We start from the raw sequence: 19,338 nt of genomic DNA on the forward strand, positions 1-19,338 counted from the left end.
GCCCAGAGATGGTCCAGAGTCACACAGCAAATTATGGCGGAGTCAAACGTGAATTCAGGTCTCTATTCCAGCCCAGAGCCCTTTGCTTCACCTCCGTACTACCTCTTTTGGCCAGAAGGGGGCACTCATGAGTCCTGGGAAAGACAACATCCCCAAGGATGCTGACTCACGCCAGTTGGACTCTTGCAGGAGGAAGGCTGGAGTCGGGTCATAAAAAGAAAAGCAATTCTCCTGATAAGGGTTTCTTGTTGAAACCTGGTTGAGCTTGAATCAACAAACAAGGTCCTTGGTGGGAGTAGCCCTGAAGGGGGATGGGGGAAAACTTACTCCAGGCCTCTTTTCTAGCTTCGTTAGTTCACAGGGTTTATAACCCGCTGCAGAAAGTGCTTCTGTGTGTAATTCAAACAAACTCTGTTTTTCCTTTCACTCAGTTGGTACACTGTTGGGACAAGCCTGGGCTGATGACAGCCAGTCCCCAGGTGATGATCTCAGGGAAGGCACCAGCAAAAAGAGTACGTGGCGGCCGGCCGGTCTGGGGGAGAAGCTCTGACTTCCAGGCCAGACGCACAGGCCAGTGGGGAGCAGGGGTGGCCTGGCAGCTGGCCCAGCCAGCCACTTATCCCAGGGTTGACACCTCTGACACAGCAGGGAGAAAAGGCTGACAGGAGAGGGGAGTGAAAGGGCTTCTGCTGCAAAAGCAGCTCCATTTCCACAGAGGTCCTGGGGCCCCGCCGAGCAATCCTTCCTCCCCTGGTCTGATGTGTGGCTCTCCCGCTCCCCCCAGCACTGATCTTCCCAGCCAAGATACAGGATGGGGCAGAGGAGGGAGGAGACCCTAGAGCAGGCCCTGCTGAGTGTGCAGGGGGCCCTCAGACTTCACTGATTCTAGGACCCAAGCCAGGGGCTCCCCTCCAGTTCTCTGCACCGTCGCCAGGACGGGTGCTCCACCTGGCATTTAATCTGTCCAAATCCTGCATCCAGGCCGACGCTCAGCCTGGCCCTCCACCACTGCAACACATTCTCTCCCAAAGCCCTTCTTCCCAAGGTTCCAGGTAGCATGAGGTCCAGCAACCTGTGCTGGGGGCAGCCCTGCGGGCAAGGGCTGGGCCACCTGGGAAGAAGGGGGGCAGGAGAGACTCGGAGGAGGGTTGAGCTCTTCGGAGCTGTCTAGGGGGTGAAGGACAAAGAGATCACATGGGAGGCACCCAGGCCGGACTTGAGGGTCCAGTGTGTTGAGCTGTAGCAGCAGCGCAGGCAGCCAGCTGAGCCAAGCCGGCCGTGACAGACCTGAGCTGGGCGCAGACCCACCTTCCTGGGCCCCGGGTACTCTGATGCCCCAGCAAAAAAGTCAGGAGGATCCGCTCCTGGATTCTGCTGGTTAGAAGGAACCCCGAGCCTCTGGAGGTCAGCCTCTAAGGTCCCCACTCCTGGCTGAGTCCCGACGTGCAGAACCCAGATGGCCTTTGGTTCAGGCTTTCTGGGCAGCCCTTCACCTCAGCCTCTGGCGAAGTCGCTGGACATTCCTGGGCTGAGGCAGGCCTCACTGACTTCAGGACTCAGATGCCGGTCACACATGTGAGTGACCCCGGGCCTCAGACGCTGGTCACATACATGATCTCCACGCGCAGCCGCTTCTTGGGACCGTCTGTGTCCTCCAGAGTGAGGCCCTGCTCTGGGGCAGCCTCTGTTACAGCTCCTTGCACCTCAGCCTGCGGGCCCTGCCTCTCAATCTTCCCCAGGGCCCAGAAACTGCCACCCATGAAGAGGGCGGCTGAGATGAGGAAGAAACTTGACATGTAGAAAACATAGCTGAAGTTGCTGGTGGTGTCTAGGAGGAGTCCTAGGGGACAGAGAGCAAGTTAGGCCACTGCCCTTGGCTACCAGGCCTCCCGCCCACGCCCCCTCACCCCTGCGAAACTGTGTGCTCTGTGAGAGCAGGGATTTTATTGTTGTCTCTGCTGCACCCCCAGCACTAGGAACCGTGGCTGGCACCTAGTGGGAACTCATTAGGTATTTGTTGAATGAAAGGAAAGGAAACACTAAACCAGCCCCAGTCCGGGCAGGAAGAGCCCTTGGGCGGCCAGACGAGCACTTAGGGGCATGTTTCCTTTACCCTTGGTGGCAGGAAGCCAAGGGCTCAAGGGCCAGTGGCGTCTGGGATATCTGCTCAGCCCTACCCCAGGCCCGCCACGCCTCCTCCTGGATTGCTCTCCCCACTCGCTCGTCGGCTTGGAGAACGCCCTTGGAAACTGGGACTTCCAATGCCACGCTTGGGAGGAGTCCCCGTTGTCTGACTATGATAACCGTGCTGTCTGTTGACTGCCCCCCAGCACCACGGGCTTCACAAACCTTCCCTTTTACTCTGAATGTCACACGCTCAGCTGCCCAGCAAGTCCACTCCTGTGGGTCCCTGCTTCCGTATCTGTTCGTTTCCCTCCCGGCACAAATCACCATTACGATCACAAAGGGGCCTCTTTGCTCAAGTCCCCGACTCCTCCACCAGAAGGTAAGCCCTGAGAGGTGGGGACTAGTTCTCTGTCTTCAGCCCTGCCCACCCCGTGACGGGCACAGGTGTAGGGATGGGTGTGGCAGGTGTTCTCGTCTGCATTTTGCAGATGACACTATGGCTCAGAGAAGGAAAATGACTCGCCCGGGCCCCACAGGCAGAGGATGTTAAGAACAGCAGACATGTGCATAGCACTTACCGTGCGCCAGGCTCTCTACTAAGCTCTTTGCTATATGACACTTGTGATCCCCACAAGCCTGTGAGGTAGAGTCTACTGTCATCCCCACTTTACTGATAAGAAACCAGAGGTACGGAGGGGAAGACAAAGGACTGAGATAAGTCTGGTATGAAAATCCTTATTTTTCCCTGTTCGTACCCCGAGCACCAGCTGCGGAACAGGCTACAGCCAGTCCCCTGAGGTGCCTGAGAAAATCCCAGATTCCAAGTCGCTAACCCTGAGATGCTGGACGGGGCCCAAGTCTCCAGACTGTTCCTATTTGCACCCCCCATGCCCTGCCCAGGCCACACCTGGCTGCCCTCCCTCCCAGGGCCTCACCGGCCAGTGGCGGGGAGATGAGGATGGAGATGCTCTCCAGGACGGTGAAGAGGCCCAGGGCGCTGGAGAACCGGTCCATGGGGACAATGTCCATGAGGACCTGGAAAAGGAGAGCACCAATGCCGCTCATGGACACGCTGTACACCAGGCAGTAGGCCACCAGCACCCGGAAGTCGGCCGACGCCGCGCACGCCAGGTTGGTGAGCCCGTTGAGCAGGGCCGCCAGGCTAAACAGGTACTTGCGGTGACTGGCAAAGTCCCGCCGGCCCGCCACCAGCCCAGCCATGGGCCGCAGGAAGATGTTGCTAAAGCCAATGATGGAGATGAGCAGGGCCGCCCTGTGTTCATCCACCCCGTGCCAAATGGCATAGGGCACCAGGAAGACGTGGGGCAGCGGGAAGCCCACAATCATCCAGGCGACTCCCAGGGTGTACACGCGGTAGCCCACGTTGTGCCGCAGGACATCGAAGGCCAGGTGGCGCCGGATGGCCCGACCGCATGCTGCCGGGCAGCCGCGTGCGGGTCTCTTGGAAGGTGGAGGGAGGCCATCTCCGGTCTCAGGGGTCACACGGGCAGGCACGGGCCTCAGGATGGCCCCACAGACACAGCAGTGGAGGAGAACCCCGCCGAAGATGAGGAAGCTGCCTCTCCAGCCCAGGTCCTCCAGGAGATAGCGGGAGAGCAGCGGCCAGAGCATGATGCCCAGGGAGACGCCCGCCGAGGCCAGCGCGTTGGCCAGCACCCGCCAGCGGGTGAAGTACAATCCCAGCACAGTGATGCTTGACTGAAAGCTGAGGCACATGCCCAGGCCTGCGGAAGGAGAGGGGAGGACCAGCTCCAGGGCACACCCAGTGCAGGGACCCTGGGGTCAGGTCCCAGGTCTGTTCTCCTTCCGTTCCAGCGCAGACCCACTTCCAGGTCCCCAGGGATTTAAGATGGAAGCAGCCTACCTCACCACCTCCCTCGAAGCACCCCACCCCTCAGATCTGCCCTCTCAAGGCTGCCAGGGGCACACCTGTTCCCGCTGGTACAGCACCAGGGGGATCTTCAAAACCCTAAATCAGGTTAAGTCTCTCTGCTGCCTAACACCTTCCAAAGATTTCCCATCACACCTAGCAGAAAAGCCAGAGTATTTACTCTGCCCTGGAAGGCCCTGCACGGCCTGGCCCCTGGCCACCCTTGGGTGCCATCTCAGGCCGCTCTCCCTGGCACTCGCCACGATCAAGCCCCATCGGTCTCTTTCTCCTCCTCTGGACATTAAGCTGCCCACCTACTCGGATGTTTGCAGTTGCCATTCCCTCTGCCTGGAATATGCTTCCCTCAGACTTTCCTCTCCTGACTCAGCTTGGATGCCACCTCCCCCCCGCCACTCCGTGCACAGCTGAACATGCTGGAGAGAAAGTTCGCAACCACGCTGTGACCACTGGCCTCAGGCGGGCCCTCGGGCCACCCACGGTGCCACTGTAGTTCCCTCGACCATTTACTGTCCCCGCTCTTAGATGACCACCAGGCCTTCCTCCTCTGAGCACCCCGACACCTCCCTCCCGCACTGCCAGCTGACCACCTACCTTCCCGTCTGTGACAATGGACAGTCCGTGCTCCCAGTCAAGGGCAACCCTCCACTTCCGCCCTGCATCCTGTCTACTTGAAGGCACACCCCTCCAGCAATTTCTCTCTCCTGCGGCATCCACTATCCCCTCTTTACTAGATCATTCTCCCTCATTGTTATTTCTCCCGTTAAAACAAAACTCTTGACAAGTCTCTTCTGGGTACTGGTCCATTTCTCTGCTCTCCCCTTATATCAAAATTTCTTGGAAATACTGTTTATCTCCACTGTCTCCAGTTTCCTTCCTCCTCTTCTTTCTCTCTTGTTTTCTTTTTTTGGCCGTGCCACGTGGCTTGTGGGATCCCAATTCCCCGACCAGGGATCGAACCTGGGCCACGGCAGTGAAAGCCCAGAATCCTAACTACTAGGCCACCTGGGAACGCCCCTATTGTTCTCTTTTGAACCTGTTCCAATCAGACTTTCATCCTTACCTCTGCTCCAGGATTCCTCTTATCAAAGCCGCCAACCTCCACTTTGCAAAGCCAAAGATGGAGTCTGATCCCCACTCGGTCTGATCCATCAGTGGCTTGACAGTCGGTCACTCCCTCCTGCTTGCGCACTTTCCTCACTTCCTTTCTCAAGAAACCCCACTCCCTCTCTGTCACTTCTTCCTGCCCAGGCCGCTAACCACTGGAGTGTCCGTGTCCTGGGCCTCAGGCCTCAGTCCTTTACATCCGTCCTCCCTTGTTCCCTTAGTGACAGCAGGGTGATACCTCATCTCGAGACTTGAGTACGAGCCATCTCAGGATTCCCCAGCTGCCCGCTCCAGCTCAGGCCTGTTCCCTGAACTCCAGACCGGATGTGTCCAAACCTGAGCTTCCCATCCTCCCGAGAACCTGCTCCTCCCCTAGTTTCCCACTGTAGTTAGTGGCTACTGCATTCTTCCATTCTCCCCTTGGTATCACCCTTCTTGGGTCTTGGGTCATCTTGGCCCCTTCTCTGCACCTCACATGCAGTCCTGAACACAACCACGTCCCATCACCCCAATCATACCACCCTGGTTGAAGGTACCACCACCTCCTGGCTGGGTGGTGACCACGCCCCTGCCTGTTCTCTGCTCCCAGCCCAGCCCCCTATGGTGTATTCTCAACACCGCAGCCAGAGCAGTGCTCAGTGCTTCACAAACAGCGGCTGGATGACGTCCCTCTGCCCGAACCCCTCACATGGCCTCCCATCTCACTACACAGCCTTTTAGGAACTAAACCTGTTCCTAGTCCCCCCACCCCCCGACCCCTTTGACCCTTCATTCACGCCCCTCCACCCCACCGGCCTCCGCGCTGCTCCTCGAGCACTTCTGGGCCTTTGCTTTTGCTGTTCCTGCTGCCTGGAATGCTCTTCCCCTGCCGGCAGCCTCCCTCACCTCCTTCTGCCCAAATGCCACCTTCTCTGCAAGGCCTTTCCCGACCGCCCTGCTGAAACCAGCAACCTCCCCCAACCCTGCTTCACCTACCGCACTGGCTGCTTCAGTTATTCTACCTCTTTACTTGTTTAATCTCTACCCACCCCCAGCCGAGCCGGGACACTATCACATCTGCTGTCCTGTCTTCTCAGATGCTCGTCATGATCAGATATGATCCTTCGTACTCCTCTGTTCATTGTCCCTCTCCCTCATGTGACTGCAGGCGGCCCCAGAAGACGCGGTGCCTCGCCTGCCCTGTTCACTGTGCCTGGCCCTTTTCAATCTTGCACCCAGTAGCTACCCAGCAGTTCTCGACATGGAATGACAGTCACCTGTGATGAAGCCTGCCGTGAGGTAGAGCTGGCCGAGGGTGCAGCAGAAGGAGCCGGCCACCATGCCCAGGCTGGCCAGCACGCCGCCCAGCATCACCGTCGCTCTGCAGCCGAAGCGCCCCACCAGGATGCTGCACAAGGGTCCTGTGCGGAGGAGGCAGCCGGCAGGTGGCAGCGAAATGACGAGGTCAGAGGGAGGGGGACAGCGGGCTTGGGAGGGGGTTCCAGCAGGAACTAGCAGGTGGCTTAACGGGCACGAGCCCCGGCACATACAGACCTGGGCTCTGAGCTCCGCCCTGCCACAGACTGGCGACGGGCCAAGCAACGCCAATCCCTCTCTGTGCTGCAGTTTCCTCCCCCAGAGACTGAGGGGTCAGACTGGGTGATGTCTGGCCAGCTGTGAGGTGAGGTGCTGCAAATATTCCATTTGACCCTGACAAGGATCCCCGGAGGTACAGACTGAGGCCGTTCACTGCACTGACCTGAAGCCGCTTCTGTCCAGGTGAAATGGGATTGGCTTGTGACCTGGGTGGACGCCCCTCATGGGGGTCTGTCTTGGTGGGCGAGGGTCCCAGGGCAGTTAGATCATGGTGAGCGCCGCCTCCAGCCCCTGCTCCCCCTTCCCCCATCCTCAGGAAGACTGGCCACAGCCCTCCCACCATCCTTCAACCTGTCCAGGGTGGGCAGCCTGGGGCCCTGGGCCACCCTTCACCCGCTGGCTCTGGCCTCTGGGGCACTCTGGAGAAACGCAGGTGGGGTACCCTCTCCCCCCAACCCCCTCCAGCCATCACCAAAGTCTTGCACCCAGAAGTTTAGCTCCTGGTAGAGAGGGGCCTGTTCTCCCTCACCCACCCCCACCCCCACCCTGAGCTGCTTTCTCACCAGTGCAGCCCCAGAGTAGAAGCCAGTCCTGGCCGCCTGCTCTCGTCACCTCACAGGGCCCCATTCACCAAGTACCCTGCCCCCGAGTACACACAGCAGAGTTTCCCCAGAGTTGCTCTCCCAGAGAGCAGCCAAAGGGACAAGGAAAGTGTGTGTGTGCACTCGGTGTGTGTCTGCGTGTTTGGCGTGGAGAGAGGATGTGTGGGTGTGAGCCAGTACGAGTATGGGAGCGAACATGGGAAGTGAGAGGTCCGTCCTCAGAGGTAATCAAGGAGAGGTAGCCATAGAGGGAGAGGCAAGGCTTTGAAGTGGACATGACTGCTGACTCACACATCTCTCCCACCTCATACTCTGGCCTGGCTTTGGAAAGGTGACACTGGGGAAAGCCCTGCGGCATCGAGTTGGGAGTGAGGGGCCGGGATGTGTACCAGCTCAGCTGAGACAGCCGAGGGCGCTGGGCGGGGCGCTGGGAAGCAAGGTGTTTCTGCTTCCACCCCGAACTCACCCTGCCACACCGGCAAGGCCTTGTACTTTGTGCTTGCTTTCCTCACCTCTAAAACGTGTGGGGGTGAGAGGTACTTAGGATCAAGGACACTTTCAAGTTTAAAATTTCCGTGATACTCTGAATGAGCGTGGGCTAAAGGGGTGTGTGTGTGTGTGTGTGTGTGTGTGTGTGTGTGCGACACAGAGAGACAGACAGGCGTCCCGGGCCCACTGAGATGCTAGCACGCCTGCTAGGCATGAGTCTGAAGCTGGTAGGGGAGTGAGGTCCCCAGCGAGTGCCTGGCTCCCAGCCCCTGGCCCAGACCCCTCTCTGGCTGCAGGGAAGGAACTGTCTGAGATTCCCACTACTGCTCAACCTTGCTGACAGAAAGGTTATGCGGTCTGGGCCAGGCCTGGCCTTGCTCCTTGCCAGGCAGCGTGTTCAGGGGTCACTGCAGTGAGGGTGGCTTCTATCCCAGTCTGACTTCCCTCCCCATTCGAGGGAAGGACCTGGAATAACAAGCAGGCTGCTGGTGCCAGGTGGAGGTCAGGGCAGGAGGTAAGCAGGGAGATGGATCAGCTGAGACAGGCAAACACACCCGTGGGGAGAGCCCGGCGGGCTGTGAGGTCCAGCTCTCGCTGACCAGGCCCCTCCGCGGGAACTGCCTGTGGAGCTCTCCCTGGAGATCTTCCAGGAGCCCAAGGCTATTGTGGAGGACCCTCCTGCGCAGCCCCTGCCCTTCCCTTTCCCTGGGGTCAGGGTGAGGTGCTCACATCCCTGGGGGAGCCCTCCCTCCGTCTCCCCAGCCCTTGCAACACCCCCTCTGCTTCCTGGTGAAAGATGGGCTCTTGCCCTGCCCCCCTCCTGCTCCTGGTGTCTTCCTTGAGCCCTCCTTCCCATCCTGAAGCCCTGATGAGGGTCTCCGGAATACTAATAACTCACAGCTGCTTCCACTGCCCTAGCTCTCGGACCTGGCCGGGACCTCATGTGACCTTCTCTGCAATCCTGTGTGGGAGGTGGGCAGGATGGGATACTGGGTGTTACTCCCATATTGCAGAGGAAGAAACTGAGGTTCCGAGAGGTCACCCAGCAGGACCCCAAGCCGCTCCTCCTCCAGTCTGTGCTTGAGTGCCCGGCACGCCTGCAGTCTGGATCCATCCTCCCACGGTCATCAAGGGGACCGGCTTTACCTCTCAGGGGCCTCTCCATCCTCTGCCCCTCCCCAGCCCAGTCCAGCCCAGCCCCCCCAGACTCCAGGCAGGGGAGCTGGCCCTGTTGAAATCAGAGGAGGTCTTAGGGATACACAGCACAGGGCAAAACCTGTGGCCTCAGAGAGAGGGACCCAGGAGGCCAGGGAGGTTGTGGCTTCCTCCCCAACCCGGGCTCTTTTTCATCCCTCCCTCCATCCCTCCCCTGGCTGCTCACCCCCTGCATGGAGCATGGCTGTCAGGATGGACGGGAACCAGGAGGTCTCGCTGTTGCTGGCCTGGAACTCACGCTGCAGTTCAGTGAAGAAGATGCCGATGCATGTGGGGAAGCCCAGGGTGAGGCCCTGGGTCACCACAGAGGCCAGGAGCACCATCCAGGCCCAGCAGCCCTCCGAACACTCCAGGGCCTGGGGCATCCTCGGCTCCAAGTGCTGCCGCCACAGCCTCGCGGCCACTGCTCCTACTGCCCGGGCCGCCTGGGGAAGGGACAGAATGGAGCTGCCAGCCCTCCCTTGGCCCACCCGCCACCTTCCCTGGGTGCTTGAAACCGTCCCTTCCTCTTGCCCCAGCACCAGGTATCACAGAGGGGCACCGCCCCCTGGGAGGTGGCCAGAGGCCCATGCGCTGGCCTTGGCATCTCCTTTCACCTGCTTCCCAGAGCAAGCCTGGAGGGAGGGACAGGAGGGGCAAGCAGGTGAGCCATAAGTCAGACAAGGCAGGTGGGTGGAATTCTTTCTGGTTGTTACATCACTTAGTGGTCGGCAGGTGGGACCTCCCAGCCAGCCTTGGCCCGACCGCACACACCACGTGGCACGCACTCGACAGTCGCTTCCAGAATGGAGCAGGCGTCTGAGCCAGCCTAGCCCCGACGGCGCACAGGCGCACACGGATACCTTCCGAACATTCATAACCAGGCGTCCTGCTCACAAACACGGGCTTTCGCGATGCCACATCAACAGCCAGGTTCCCTGTCAGTGCTGCTGTGACGGCTGAGGTTCCCTGTCAGTGCTGCTGTGACGGCTGAGGTGAGCAAGACAGGGCTGGGGTCCCCCAGGAGCGCACACAGAACAGCTACACGAGGGCTTACGTAGACACACACACAGAGGGTTTCCCTGGTGGCGCAGTGGTTAAGAATCCGCCTGCCAATGCAGGGGACACGGGTTCGAGCCCTGGTCCGGGAGGATCCCACGTGCTGCGGAGCAACTAAGCCCGTGCGCCACAACTACTGAGCCTGCGCTCTAGCGCCCGCGCGCCACAACTACTGAAGTCCGCGCACCGAGAGCCCGTGCTCTGCAACAAGAGAAGCCACCGCAATGAGAAGCCTGCGCACCGCAATGAAGAGTAGCTCCCGCTCGCCGCAACTAGAGAAAGCCCGTGTGCAGCAACAAAGACCCAACGCAGCCAAAAAAAAAAAAAAAAAAAAATACACACGCAGACACACACCACGCAGGCAGGCAGAGAGAAACACATGGAACCACCCAGGAACACAGATTTATATGCAGACACACACTTACATAGACACATACAGAAAAGTCTAGAGACACACAGACACACACAGTCACACATACAGATGCGCACAGACATATACAGAGACACACAGACATACACTTACGCAGATACACACTTAAAGAGACAAACTCAGACAAGCCTAGAGACATACAATCAAATGCACACAGACAGACACATGCTACACAGACGTAAGGACACACACAAACTCACAGGGTTGCACGCTCTGCAGACAGATACACACACCCTCACATCTTTGATTCAGTCCCACCTCGGTTCCTCGCCACCACCCAGGCCACTCCCCCCATCACAGAAGCTGCCTTAACCAGGCTGCAAAGCCCCAGCCCCCTCCCCAGATGTCGAGCCCTTTTCCAGTCCCCTCCATCCTGGCTCTCCAAAGAGCCAAAGGGTCCCAGGAGCTCCTGTTCCCAAGCCTCCCTCCTTTTAGCCCCAGGCCCGGAAGATCCATGGAAACTCAGGAAACTACCAGAAATATGAAACCCCCTTCCTGCCAAGCCCAGCACCCCCCCCTCCCCCCCACCCCAGGGCCCAGGAGCTTTAACACAGCACCTAAGCCGGACCCACCCTAACTGCCTCCTTCACGGGCTCCAATCCCTTCTCCAGCCACAAGGCCTCTTCCCTCCCCAGAGGACCCCCAGGGGCCCTGCCAAGGGGAGCAGCCCATTCATCCCTAGCCCCGGAGAGTGTGGGACGTGTGTGTGTGTGGGGGGGGGGGTGGGGACCTCGAGTCCTGTGTGTGGGCTGGGAGCACCTCCTGCCCTCCTAGCTCCTGCACATGACACTAGCCCTAGAGATCCCCCAGCTCCGATTCTCCTGGCTCAGCCCCATGCTCGGGGCAAACCTCAGACACAGGCTCCTCCGGCAAACTGGCTCTCGCCCCTTCCAGGATTTCTGTTCCCTTGGCAAACGAAAAGGCCACTGGTGCCACCTGATCCTCTCTGTGAATGTCAAGTCTCCCCACCCTGCTCTACTGCTCACCCCCCTCCCCACGCATCCCGGCCCCTCGGTCCTCCCAGACCTGCCACCTTCCCCCTCCTCCCAGAAGGGCCGCCAGCCTTCCCTCCACCACCCTCACTTCCTCCCGCTGCCCCCCATGGCGCCCCACCCCAGCACTCCCCAGCCCCTCCCTGCTCTGGTCCCCTCTCCTTCCGCCCTTGTCCGGCCCCTCTGTGGAGAGGTCTCCCCTCTATGGAGAGGTCTCTTTCATGCCCTTAGTCCAGGACTCTGACCTTCGCTCTGCACTTACCTTCCCTCTGAACCTTTCAATGGAGCTAGTTTCTCCTCCCTCCAGGCCCCCCAGACAATCAGAGTCCAGGAAACCCTAAGCACCTTTGTTCTCTCTTTGCCCTGGCCTCCCTCTGGGAGCTGTCTTGAAGACTTTGGCCTTCCACAAGGAGGCTATCTCCTCCCATACACCCCCAATTCCCGGGTCACACACATAGCTTTTCTGTCCCCCAGCCCCTCCCTCAGCAAGCTGGTTCCCCCTCCGGCTGCAGAGATTCCAAAATCCTCAGCCAGAGAGAAGTCCTGTCGGTCCTTCAAGATTCAGCTCCAGCAGCACCTCCAGGAAGCTACCCTGACCCTTACCCCAGGCTAGGCTAGGCCCTTTCCCGTACTTCTCTCTGTAATAGCAGTTCTCACACCACATTGGAGTGGGTCCTTCCCTTGTTTATCACTGTCGCCCCCCTCCTCCTCCCCACCTTCCATACCACGAGCAGGACCTGTTCACAGCCCCGCACCCAGCCTCCACCTGAGCACAAAATGTAACATTAATGTGACCCACCTGTGTTCTCCAGGGGGCAGGCAAGCCCAGGAACAAGGGTGACCTGGTTTCCCAGCAGGTAGGTCCATTCCAGAAGACTCGAGCAGAGCGGAGCAGAGCAGAGATGGGGGCTCCGGCTCCACCTCTGCCCCAGCAGAGAAGTGGTCTTCCCTTGGTACTGGGAGCCAGGAGTCACGATCACTGCCTGGTGCGTGGCTGGGGCAAAGGAGGGAAACGCGGCTGGAGACACTTCACTCTCCCTTCCCGGGACTGGAGGCGGGCAGCTTTCCGCAGGAGCTGCCGACCTCAGCCCTCAGGGGTCCCCCACCCTGAGTGAGACCATCTTCATGCCCAGGTGGCCTGAAGCCGGGTTTGTGGGCAGGGCAGAAGTTCACATGACACCTCTTGTCCTTCTCCCGTCACACACAGTCCCTGGGCTTCTCATCTGATGACAGAGGCCTAGCTAGGCCCTCAGAATCCAGTCCCAGCCCCTCTGAGCTCGCAGGTACCGGCAAAAGGGTGAGCGGATGCTCTCACACAGGGCTTTGGAGTTAGGCGCCGCCCCCTCTCCCTCTGCCCCCTTCCCGCGGTGGGAGAGCTGGTGAGAGGAAAACGAGGAATCACCAGCTTCACCAGCAGCGGAAGGATGGCCAGACCCCGCAGACCCCCTCTCTCCCCAGGCCCCACATCAGGCAGGATCCCGGGCCTGAAGCCCAGGACACAGGACAGGCAGCAGTGCGGGTTCCTGCAGGACAGGAGAGCAGCAAGAACCAGCCTGAGCTTGGGGTTGACAAGCCCGCACATCCCTGCACCTGGCAGGGGCCGGCTGGCGCCAGCCACCCTCCTCCCTTCTGTGCCTCCAAAGGTGCCCCGCCATCCGGGCAGGGGCAGGCTGACCACAGCCTGGAAGGGGGATGGGATAGGCAGCAGGAACTTCCTGACCTCTTGTCACCCTGGCTCAGTCCCTGCTGTCGGGATCTAGTTTCCTTCCACTCGGCTTCCCACCCACCCCGAGATGGATCTCCTCTGGGTGGGGCTTCTGGACGTCCAGGCGGCGTCCCCGTGGAGATTTCAGCCCAGGCCTTGGCTGGTGCCTGTCCCCTCACCCCTCAGGCCATCGCAGGCTGGGGCGGCCCAGGACCCGGGCAAGAGGCTTTTCTGGATCCTCTCCCCCCACAGGCGGGAAGGGGCCCCGGAGGCCCACGGCGGGGCGGTCGCGCGACGGCGCTCACAGGGACCCCGGCACCCTGGGGACTGTGGGGAGAGCCCGCTCACCGGCTCGCCCGGGCCCGGCGGAGGGGCGGCTCCACTCCAGCGGAGCGCGGCTTCCTGCGGCCCGGCCCGCTCGCGGTGGAGGCGGCAGGACGCCGGGCGGCGGCGGGGACCGGAGGGGCGGGCCGCAGGGCTCCGGTGGGCGGGCCCACCTCCGCGTCTCCAGGGAGCCGGGCGGGGAGGCCTCCGGGCGAGGCGGTGGGGCGTGCCCGTTGCCCGGGGCCCGCAGCCGCTTCTGTCAACCTCGACCCCTCCTCTGAGTGGCCCCGACCCCCGCTCGGCGGGTTCATTTGCATGTCGTTAGCATGTCATTTGCGTAGCCCGCCTTCTCACTTGGCGGCTTCTCGATTTTCCCGCTCTGGGTTCTAGGGGCGCCAGGAGTGGAAGAGAGAAAGCGTGTGATAAGAGACTCCACCTCCCGGCGGCAGCGGGGTGGGAGGCCAGGGTGCAGGATTCTTTCTTTGGGGGCTTTAGCTGCCCAGGAGTCCTTCCAATGAAAACCTAGAGCTTTGAGGGCCACATCCAGGGGAGCCCAGGAAGGCAGCTGTGCGGAGCAGACAAGAGCGTGGACCCCTCAACCCTGGGGGCAGGTCAGACGGCGCCCACCACCTCCGCGTGCACCTCTCCCCCACCTAGCCAGCCCTTCATATGCATTGTTTAAAATGTATTCAATTAGTACAAAGTTACAGTAACCAGTACAGGCATAAGATCGGTGGACTAGAATTGAGAATAAACCGTTACATTTACCGTCAGTTGATTTTCCGTAAGTGTGCTGCGACGATCCGGGGTGGGAAGAATAGTGTTTTCAGCGAACAGTGCTGGGTAGCTGCATGTAAAAGAAAGTGGTTGCGGTTGGCCTTCCACATCACACCATTTAAAGAAAAAAGAAAAAAAAAAAAAAAAGGCTTACAGATAGAAATGTAAAAACTAAAACTGTGAACTTTTTTAAAAAGATTTTTGATGTGGACAATTTTTAAAGTTCTTATCGAATTTGTTACAATACTGCTTCAGTTTTATGTTTTGGTTTTTTGGCCGGGAAGCAGGTGGGATCTTAGCTCCCCCACCGGGATCAAACCTGCACCCTCTGAATTGGAAGGCAAAGTCTTAACCACTGGACCACCAGGGAAATCACTGAATTCTGTTGAAGAAAGCACAGGAGTAACTCTTCATGGCCTTGGAATTAGGCAATGGATTCTTAGACACTACACCAAAAGCACAAGTGACAAAGGAAAAAACATAAATTGGATGTCATCAAAATTAAAAACTTTGGGGGAATTCCCTGGCGGTCCAGTGGTTAGGATTCCAAGCTTTCACTGGCAAGGGCCCGGGGTCAAGCCACGTGGCATGGCCCCCCCCCAAAAAAAAAAAACAACCTAAAATCTTTTGTGCACTAAAGGACACCATCAGGAAAGTGAACAGATAACCCTCAGAATGGGAGAAAATATTTGCAAATCATATATCTGATAAGGGACTTGTATTGAGAATATATAAAGAACTCTCACAACTCAACAGTAAAAAGACAAATTAACCCCATTAAAAATGGGCAAAGGATATGAATAGATATTTCTCCAAAGAAGATATGCAAACGGCCAACAAGCACATGACAAGATATTCAACATCATTATTCATCGGGGAAATGCAAATCAAACCCACAATGAGGTACCGCTTCCCACCCACTGGGATGGCTTAACTTCTGGATGAATGATGTAAGAGATACTCTATCAAGTTGTGAGTCCATCTTAAACATAAGACATTGTTGTGACTGTGGTTCATGTTCTTGCCAACAGTCACTGCGCTGGGTTGCCTCTTACTGGGGGCATATTCAGCTCAGCCTGAGGTTCCCTGGATGCAAACTTTGGGAGGAGGGGATTAAGGTTTATCCCATGGTTCCATAGGGATGGTCCCAGGCCTTGAGAGGTCCAGTGTGGGGGACAACAGGGATCATACTACAGGGTCTGCACCATCTCGTCACCCCTTATCTCAGCCTGTCCCAGTACTGAGTGGCAGTAAGACAGGAGGGAAGGGGGCAGGGCACAACCATTAAAAGAATGACACAGCTGAGGATACAAAAAAACTAGTTAGAACCAACTAGGCCCAGGGACTTCTCGCAGACCTGGAGCCTTATTATACACTTACGGTAATACATTAGCAGGCTAAATGACACACATACCAGTACCATGACAGTTCCGAGGCTGACCATAAAAGGCCAAAAGTGGGCGGTGGCCCAATTCCTGGAAATCCCCACCCCTTCCCCAAAATAGCTGGAATAATCTTCCCACTTGTTAGCCCATGAAATTACCCAGCCCATAAAAACTAACAGCCCCATGCCCCAGGGCCCCTCTCACCTTCAGAGAGGGACTGCTTTCTGCCTATGGAATGAGTATTTTTCTAAATAAATTCGCTTCCACTTTACTATGGCTCGCTCTTGAATCCTTTCCTGCATGAAGCCAAGGACCCTCCCTTGGCAGCCCGTCCCAGGAATTTGCCCGAGACCTGGGACTCTCTCGTGCCCGCTTCTCCTGCAACAGCAGTACCTGCCCCAGGTACTCAGAACAGGCTAGATGTAGCCCTCCACTCCATCCCTGGGTACTCTGGCGGGACCCAGGGACTTAATACCCAGGGACTTCCTGGAGGCTCTTACCCTCTCTGAAAAAATCAAACCAAGAGGTTTTCCAGGACCTCACTATTTCCTGGGGAGCCCCACCCTAATATTCGACCTCTACTCATCAAGATGAAATTGAGAGCTGTGGGGATACCCCCTCCACCATCCTGGACTCTGGGTACTTCTCCAGAACGAAGCTCCCTCCAGGTTGGGGCACAGTCACTGTGGCTGCAGAGCTCAGAGCCAGGGTCTGTGGTGCCCACAGGCAGTCCCCACAGCCTTCCCCAGCCTTCCTCCGTGACTCTGTACCCTAAGTGTTGGTCTGAGTGCACACCCTGGTCACCGGGCCCAGTTTTGTTAGGGCCCATGACAGCTGTCAGTGAGGGGTGGGTGACAAGGGACTCAGAGTTGGAAAGGTCCTCATCCACAGAGAAGCAAACTGCGGCATCTGCTCAAAGAGAGAGGGAGGCACCTACTCAAAGTCATAAATCTTTAAGAATTAATAGTAAGTTATTAGTAGTTAATAACGCAATCGCCGTACATCACTAAGGATAACCACCACTACGTTCATTGCTCATCTGCCAGCCCCCCTGAGATCTTCACACCTGCATGGTTGGTCCCCTTCCCTGAAACACTCTGTCATGATGATCCTTTTTTTTTTTTTTTTTAACCCGGTAGGCCCTTGGTTGGCCTGCAACTGTCAGCTTAGAATCTGCTTCCTCCAGGATGGCCTCCCAGACCTCCCATGTCGAGGCATTAATCCTGCTGAGTGTTGTGCATCTCCCCCACTAAGCTCCCTGAGGCTTAGGAGCTTTCTTGCCCAGTTGATCAACACGGCCCCAGCACTTAGCACAGTGTGTAGCACAGGATAATAATAACTATAATAAGAAGGGTCAACACGTATGGATGGAGGTTCTCAGTGCTGTCCAGATACTGCCTCATTGGCTGAATGAAGGAATGGAGTATTGCCCGTCCAAGTCACTCCCCCCATTCTAGGATCTTATCATCCCAAGCCCAGGACCTGGCATCCCTTAAAAATATTTTAGTTACTGGAAAGCGCCAGGATGTGATTCTGGTCCCTCTGCCCTTCTCTCCAGGTCTTGGCCTCTGGCAGTGACCCTGTGGTGTCCCTGACATGGACAGAGTGCCGACTGCTGGGATAATGGGGACAGTCGGTCCAGGCTGCTGGGATAATGGGGACAGTCTGTCTGTCCAGGCTTTTCTGAACGCTGTTGGCTCTGGGCCCCTGGGTGCCTTCCTACTCGAGGGCCCATTTCCTTCTCCACCAGCTCTATCCTTTTTCTACCCTCTGCCTGTCACCCCCCTCTGCCTGTTTGTCCTACTCTGCCAGGGCATGCGGCAGCTTGTCAGCTGGCCCCAGAGTCCTAGGCCATGCCACCCAGCCGGCTATTTCCCCAGAAGACCCCCTGAACTCAGATCTGAGGTGCATAGTCTCTCCCAGGGCTGGCCATGGTTGCGGGTCTAATGTTGGGGTATATCGTACCCCGGCCCCCTCCACTCCAGCCCCCACCTCCTGGGGGAGCAGAGATGCCCTGATGGCTCCCATCGAGGGGCAGCAGATCGCCCAATGCTGGGGCCAGCCTGGGGAGCAGGACAAGAGAAACCACAGGGTGCCCTCCTGCCCCCTGATTTGGGATCATCCCTGTGCTTAGCCTCGCCCTGATTTCGGGTGCGTGGGAAGGGGCAGCGGTCATCAGGCAGGCAGGCAGTGCTAGAACCATCACCTGGGCACAGCCCTTGCTCCGAGAACCCCGGTGCTTTGGGCCACCCCTCCCTCTGAGTCCCCTCTTCCTTCTCCCTCTTTCTCCTTTTGCCTGTCTTACCCAGACTCTCTCCTCCGTGCCACCCTCCTCTCTGGAGCTCCAAGCCCTTCTCCTTGAGATTTTCTCACTGTCACCGGAACTGAGCCTGTCCCCATACTGCTCACACCATCTTCCCCTTAGACCAGGCCCCTCCTCTGTTCTCTGACTCAATCCCATCCAGGGCCTCCCTCCCACCCCTTGGCCTTCATCTTCATATCCAGCTGATCTCTACAGACTCTTCCCTTTGCGATTTTGCTCAGCTGTCTTCTCTCTTCCTGATGCTGGGGTCACTTCAGGCCCACACTCAGCCTTGACAGATCTCTCTCCTCAGCCTCCCTGCCTGAAATACCAGATCCATCTTGCAAAAGCCGCTCCCCCCAACCCTTTTCAGGGCTGCATTGGAAGGCCTTCCGGCTCTGAGTTCACAGATCACTCTGCCAACACCCTGGCAGGCCTCCGCTCTGCACACTCGTTTCCCAATACTCCCAGCCCATGTGCCTGGAAGCTCACCCTTGGGGTTCGTCTCCTCACCCATCCCTTCCCCATGTGAATTTCTGCTCTTACACCATCCCCTCCCGAGTCCTCACTTCACCTCCAGCACACTTCCACTCACTCCCACTCAGCCTGGCCCTGGTGCCCAGGCCACCTGGGCTGCCCTGATACCCTCAAAACTGTCCATGTAAAAACAAACTGGGGGGGACTTCCCTGGTGGCACAGTGGTTAAGACTCCACGCTCGCAATGCAGGGGGCCCGGGTTCGATCCCTGGTCAGGGAATTAGATCCCACATGCATGCCGCAACTAAGAGTTCACATGGCATTTAAACAAGCTTGAGTCTCTCCTACAATGAAACAAGAACAAAAATCTACTCTCCCTCCCCTCATATCCCCCTCGGGTTCCCGCCCCTGCCCCTCCACATCCTGACTTGGTGGGAACAGCATCTCCTCTCACTGGGTCCATACCTCCCCTCCCCCTCCGCCCTCTAAGGAAAACTTCTGCCCCTCTGGTCATTCCCATGTTACACATCCAATGAGCATGTTTAGTCTTGATCTGCCTGAAGCATCGGCCCACATTGATCCCTCCCTCCTGGAAATTTGCTCTCTCCTTGGCTTGCAGAACATCATTCTCTCCTGGGTTTCCTCCCATGCTTCTGGCCGCTCGTGCTGTTTGCTCTGGACCTTTAAATGGCCGAGTCCCAGAGGCTCTGACCTCCATCCTCTCCTCTTCTCTCTGCCCTTCTGTGGCTCCAACCACCACCTTTATACTGATCACTCCACGTGTTCTATGTCCAGACCGTGTATCCAAACTGGCACCTTCACGTGTGTGCCTCAACAAGCCTAAAGCCCGACACCAGCTAGAACCTGCCATCAACGCTGGCCTC

The 19,338-nt window shown here is 58.0% G+C and overlaps 1 protein-coding gene across 7 annotated transcripts; it reads right to left on the bottom strand.

The window, feature by feature from the left end:
• Positions 1-49: 49 nt before the first annotated feature.
• On the bottom strand, positions 50-13,652 carry SLC16A5 (solute carrier family 16 member 5). Of its 7 annotated transcripts, none has more exons than XM_060135205.1 (6): positions 13,538-13,652; positions 12,284-12,478; positions 9,191-9,449; positions 6,400-6,543; positions 3,063-3,872; positions 50-1,840 (listed from the first exon to the last, which is right to left on the bottom strand). In XM_060135205.1, the coding sequence occupies exons 3-6, from the start codon at positions 9,387-9,389 to the stop codon at positions 1,593-1,595; spliced, it is 1,401 nt and encodes a 466-aa protein (XP_059991188.1). In that variant the 5' UTR covers positions 9,390-9,449; positions 12,284-12,478; positions 13,538-13,652; the 3' UTR covers positions 50-1,592. The 7 variants fall into 7 exon arrangements, with proteins under 7 accessions (XP_059991188.1, XP_059991190.1, XP_059991192.1 ...); XM_060135207.1 differs by lacking the exon at positions 13,538-13,652 and adding an exon at positions 13,369-13,530; XM_060135209.1 differs by lacking the exon at positions 13,538-13,652 and adding an exon at positions 13,205-13,530 and having other exon boundaries at positions 9,191-9,263.
• Positions 13,653-19,338: the final 5,686 nt, after the last annotated feature.

Source organism: Lagenorhynchus albirostris, chromosome 20, assembly GCF_949774975.1.
Source record: "Lagenorhynchus albirostris chromosome 20, mLagAlb1.1, whole genome shotgun sequence".
Lineage (NCBI taxonomy): Eukaryota > Metazoa > Chordata > Mammalia > Artiodactyla > Delphinidae > Lagenorhynchus > Lagenorhynchus albirostris.

Coding starts and splice junctions, on each gene's coding strand:
- SLC16A5 (XM_060135203.1), bottom strand. CDS start 7,061: ATGGTGGGAGGGCTGTGGCCAGTCTTCCTGAGGATGGGGGAAGGGGGA. Junction 3,873..6,399: donor CACGGCAGGCTTCATCACAG/GTGACTGTCATT, acceptor CTCCTTCCGCAG/GCCTGGGCATGTGCCTCAGC. Junction 1,841..3,062: donor CATCTCCCCGCCACTGGCCG/GTGAGGCCCTGG, acceptor TCTGTCCCCTAG/GACTCCTCCTAGACACCACC.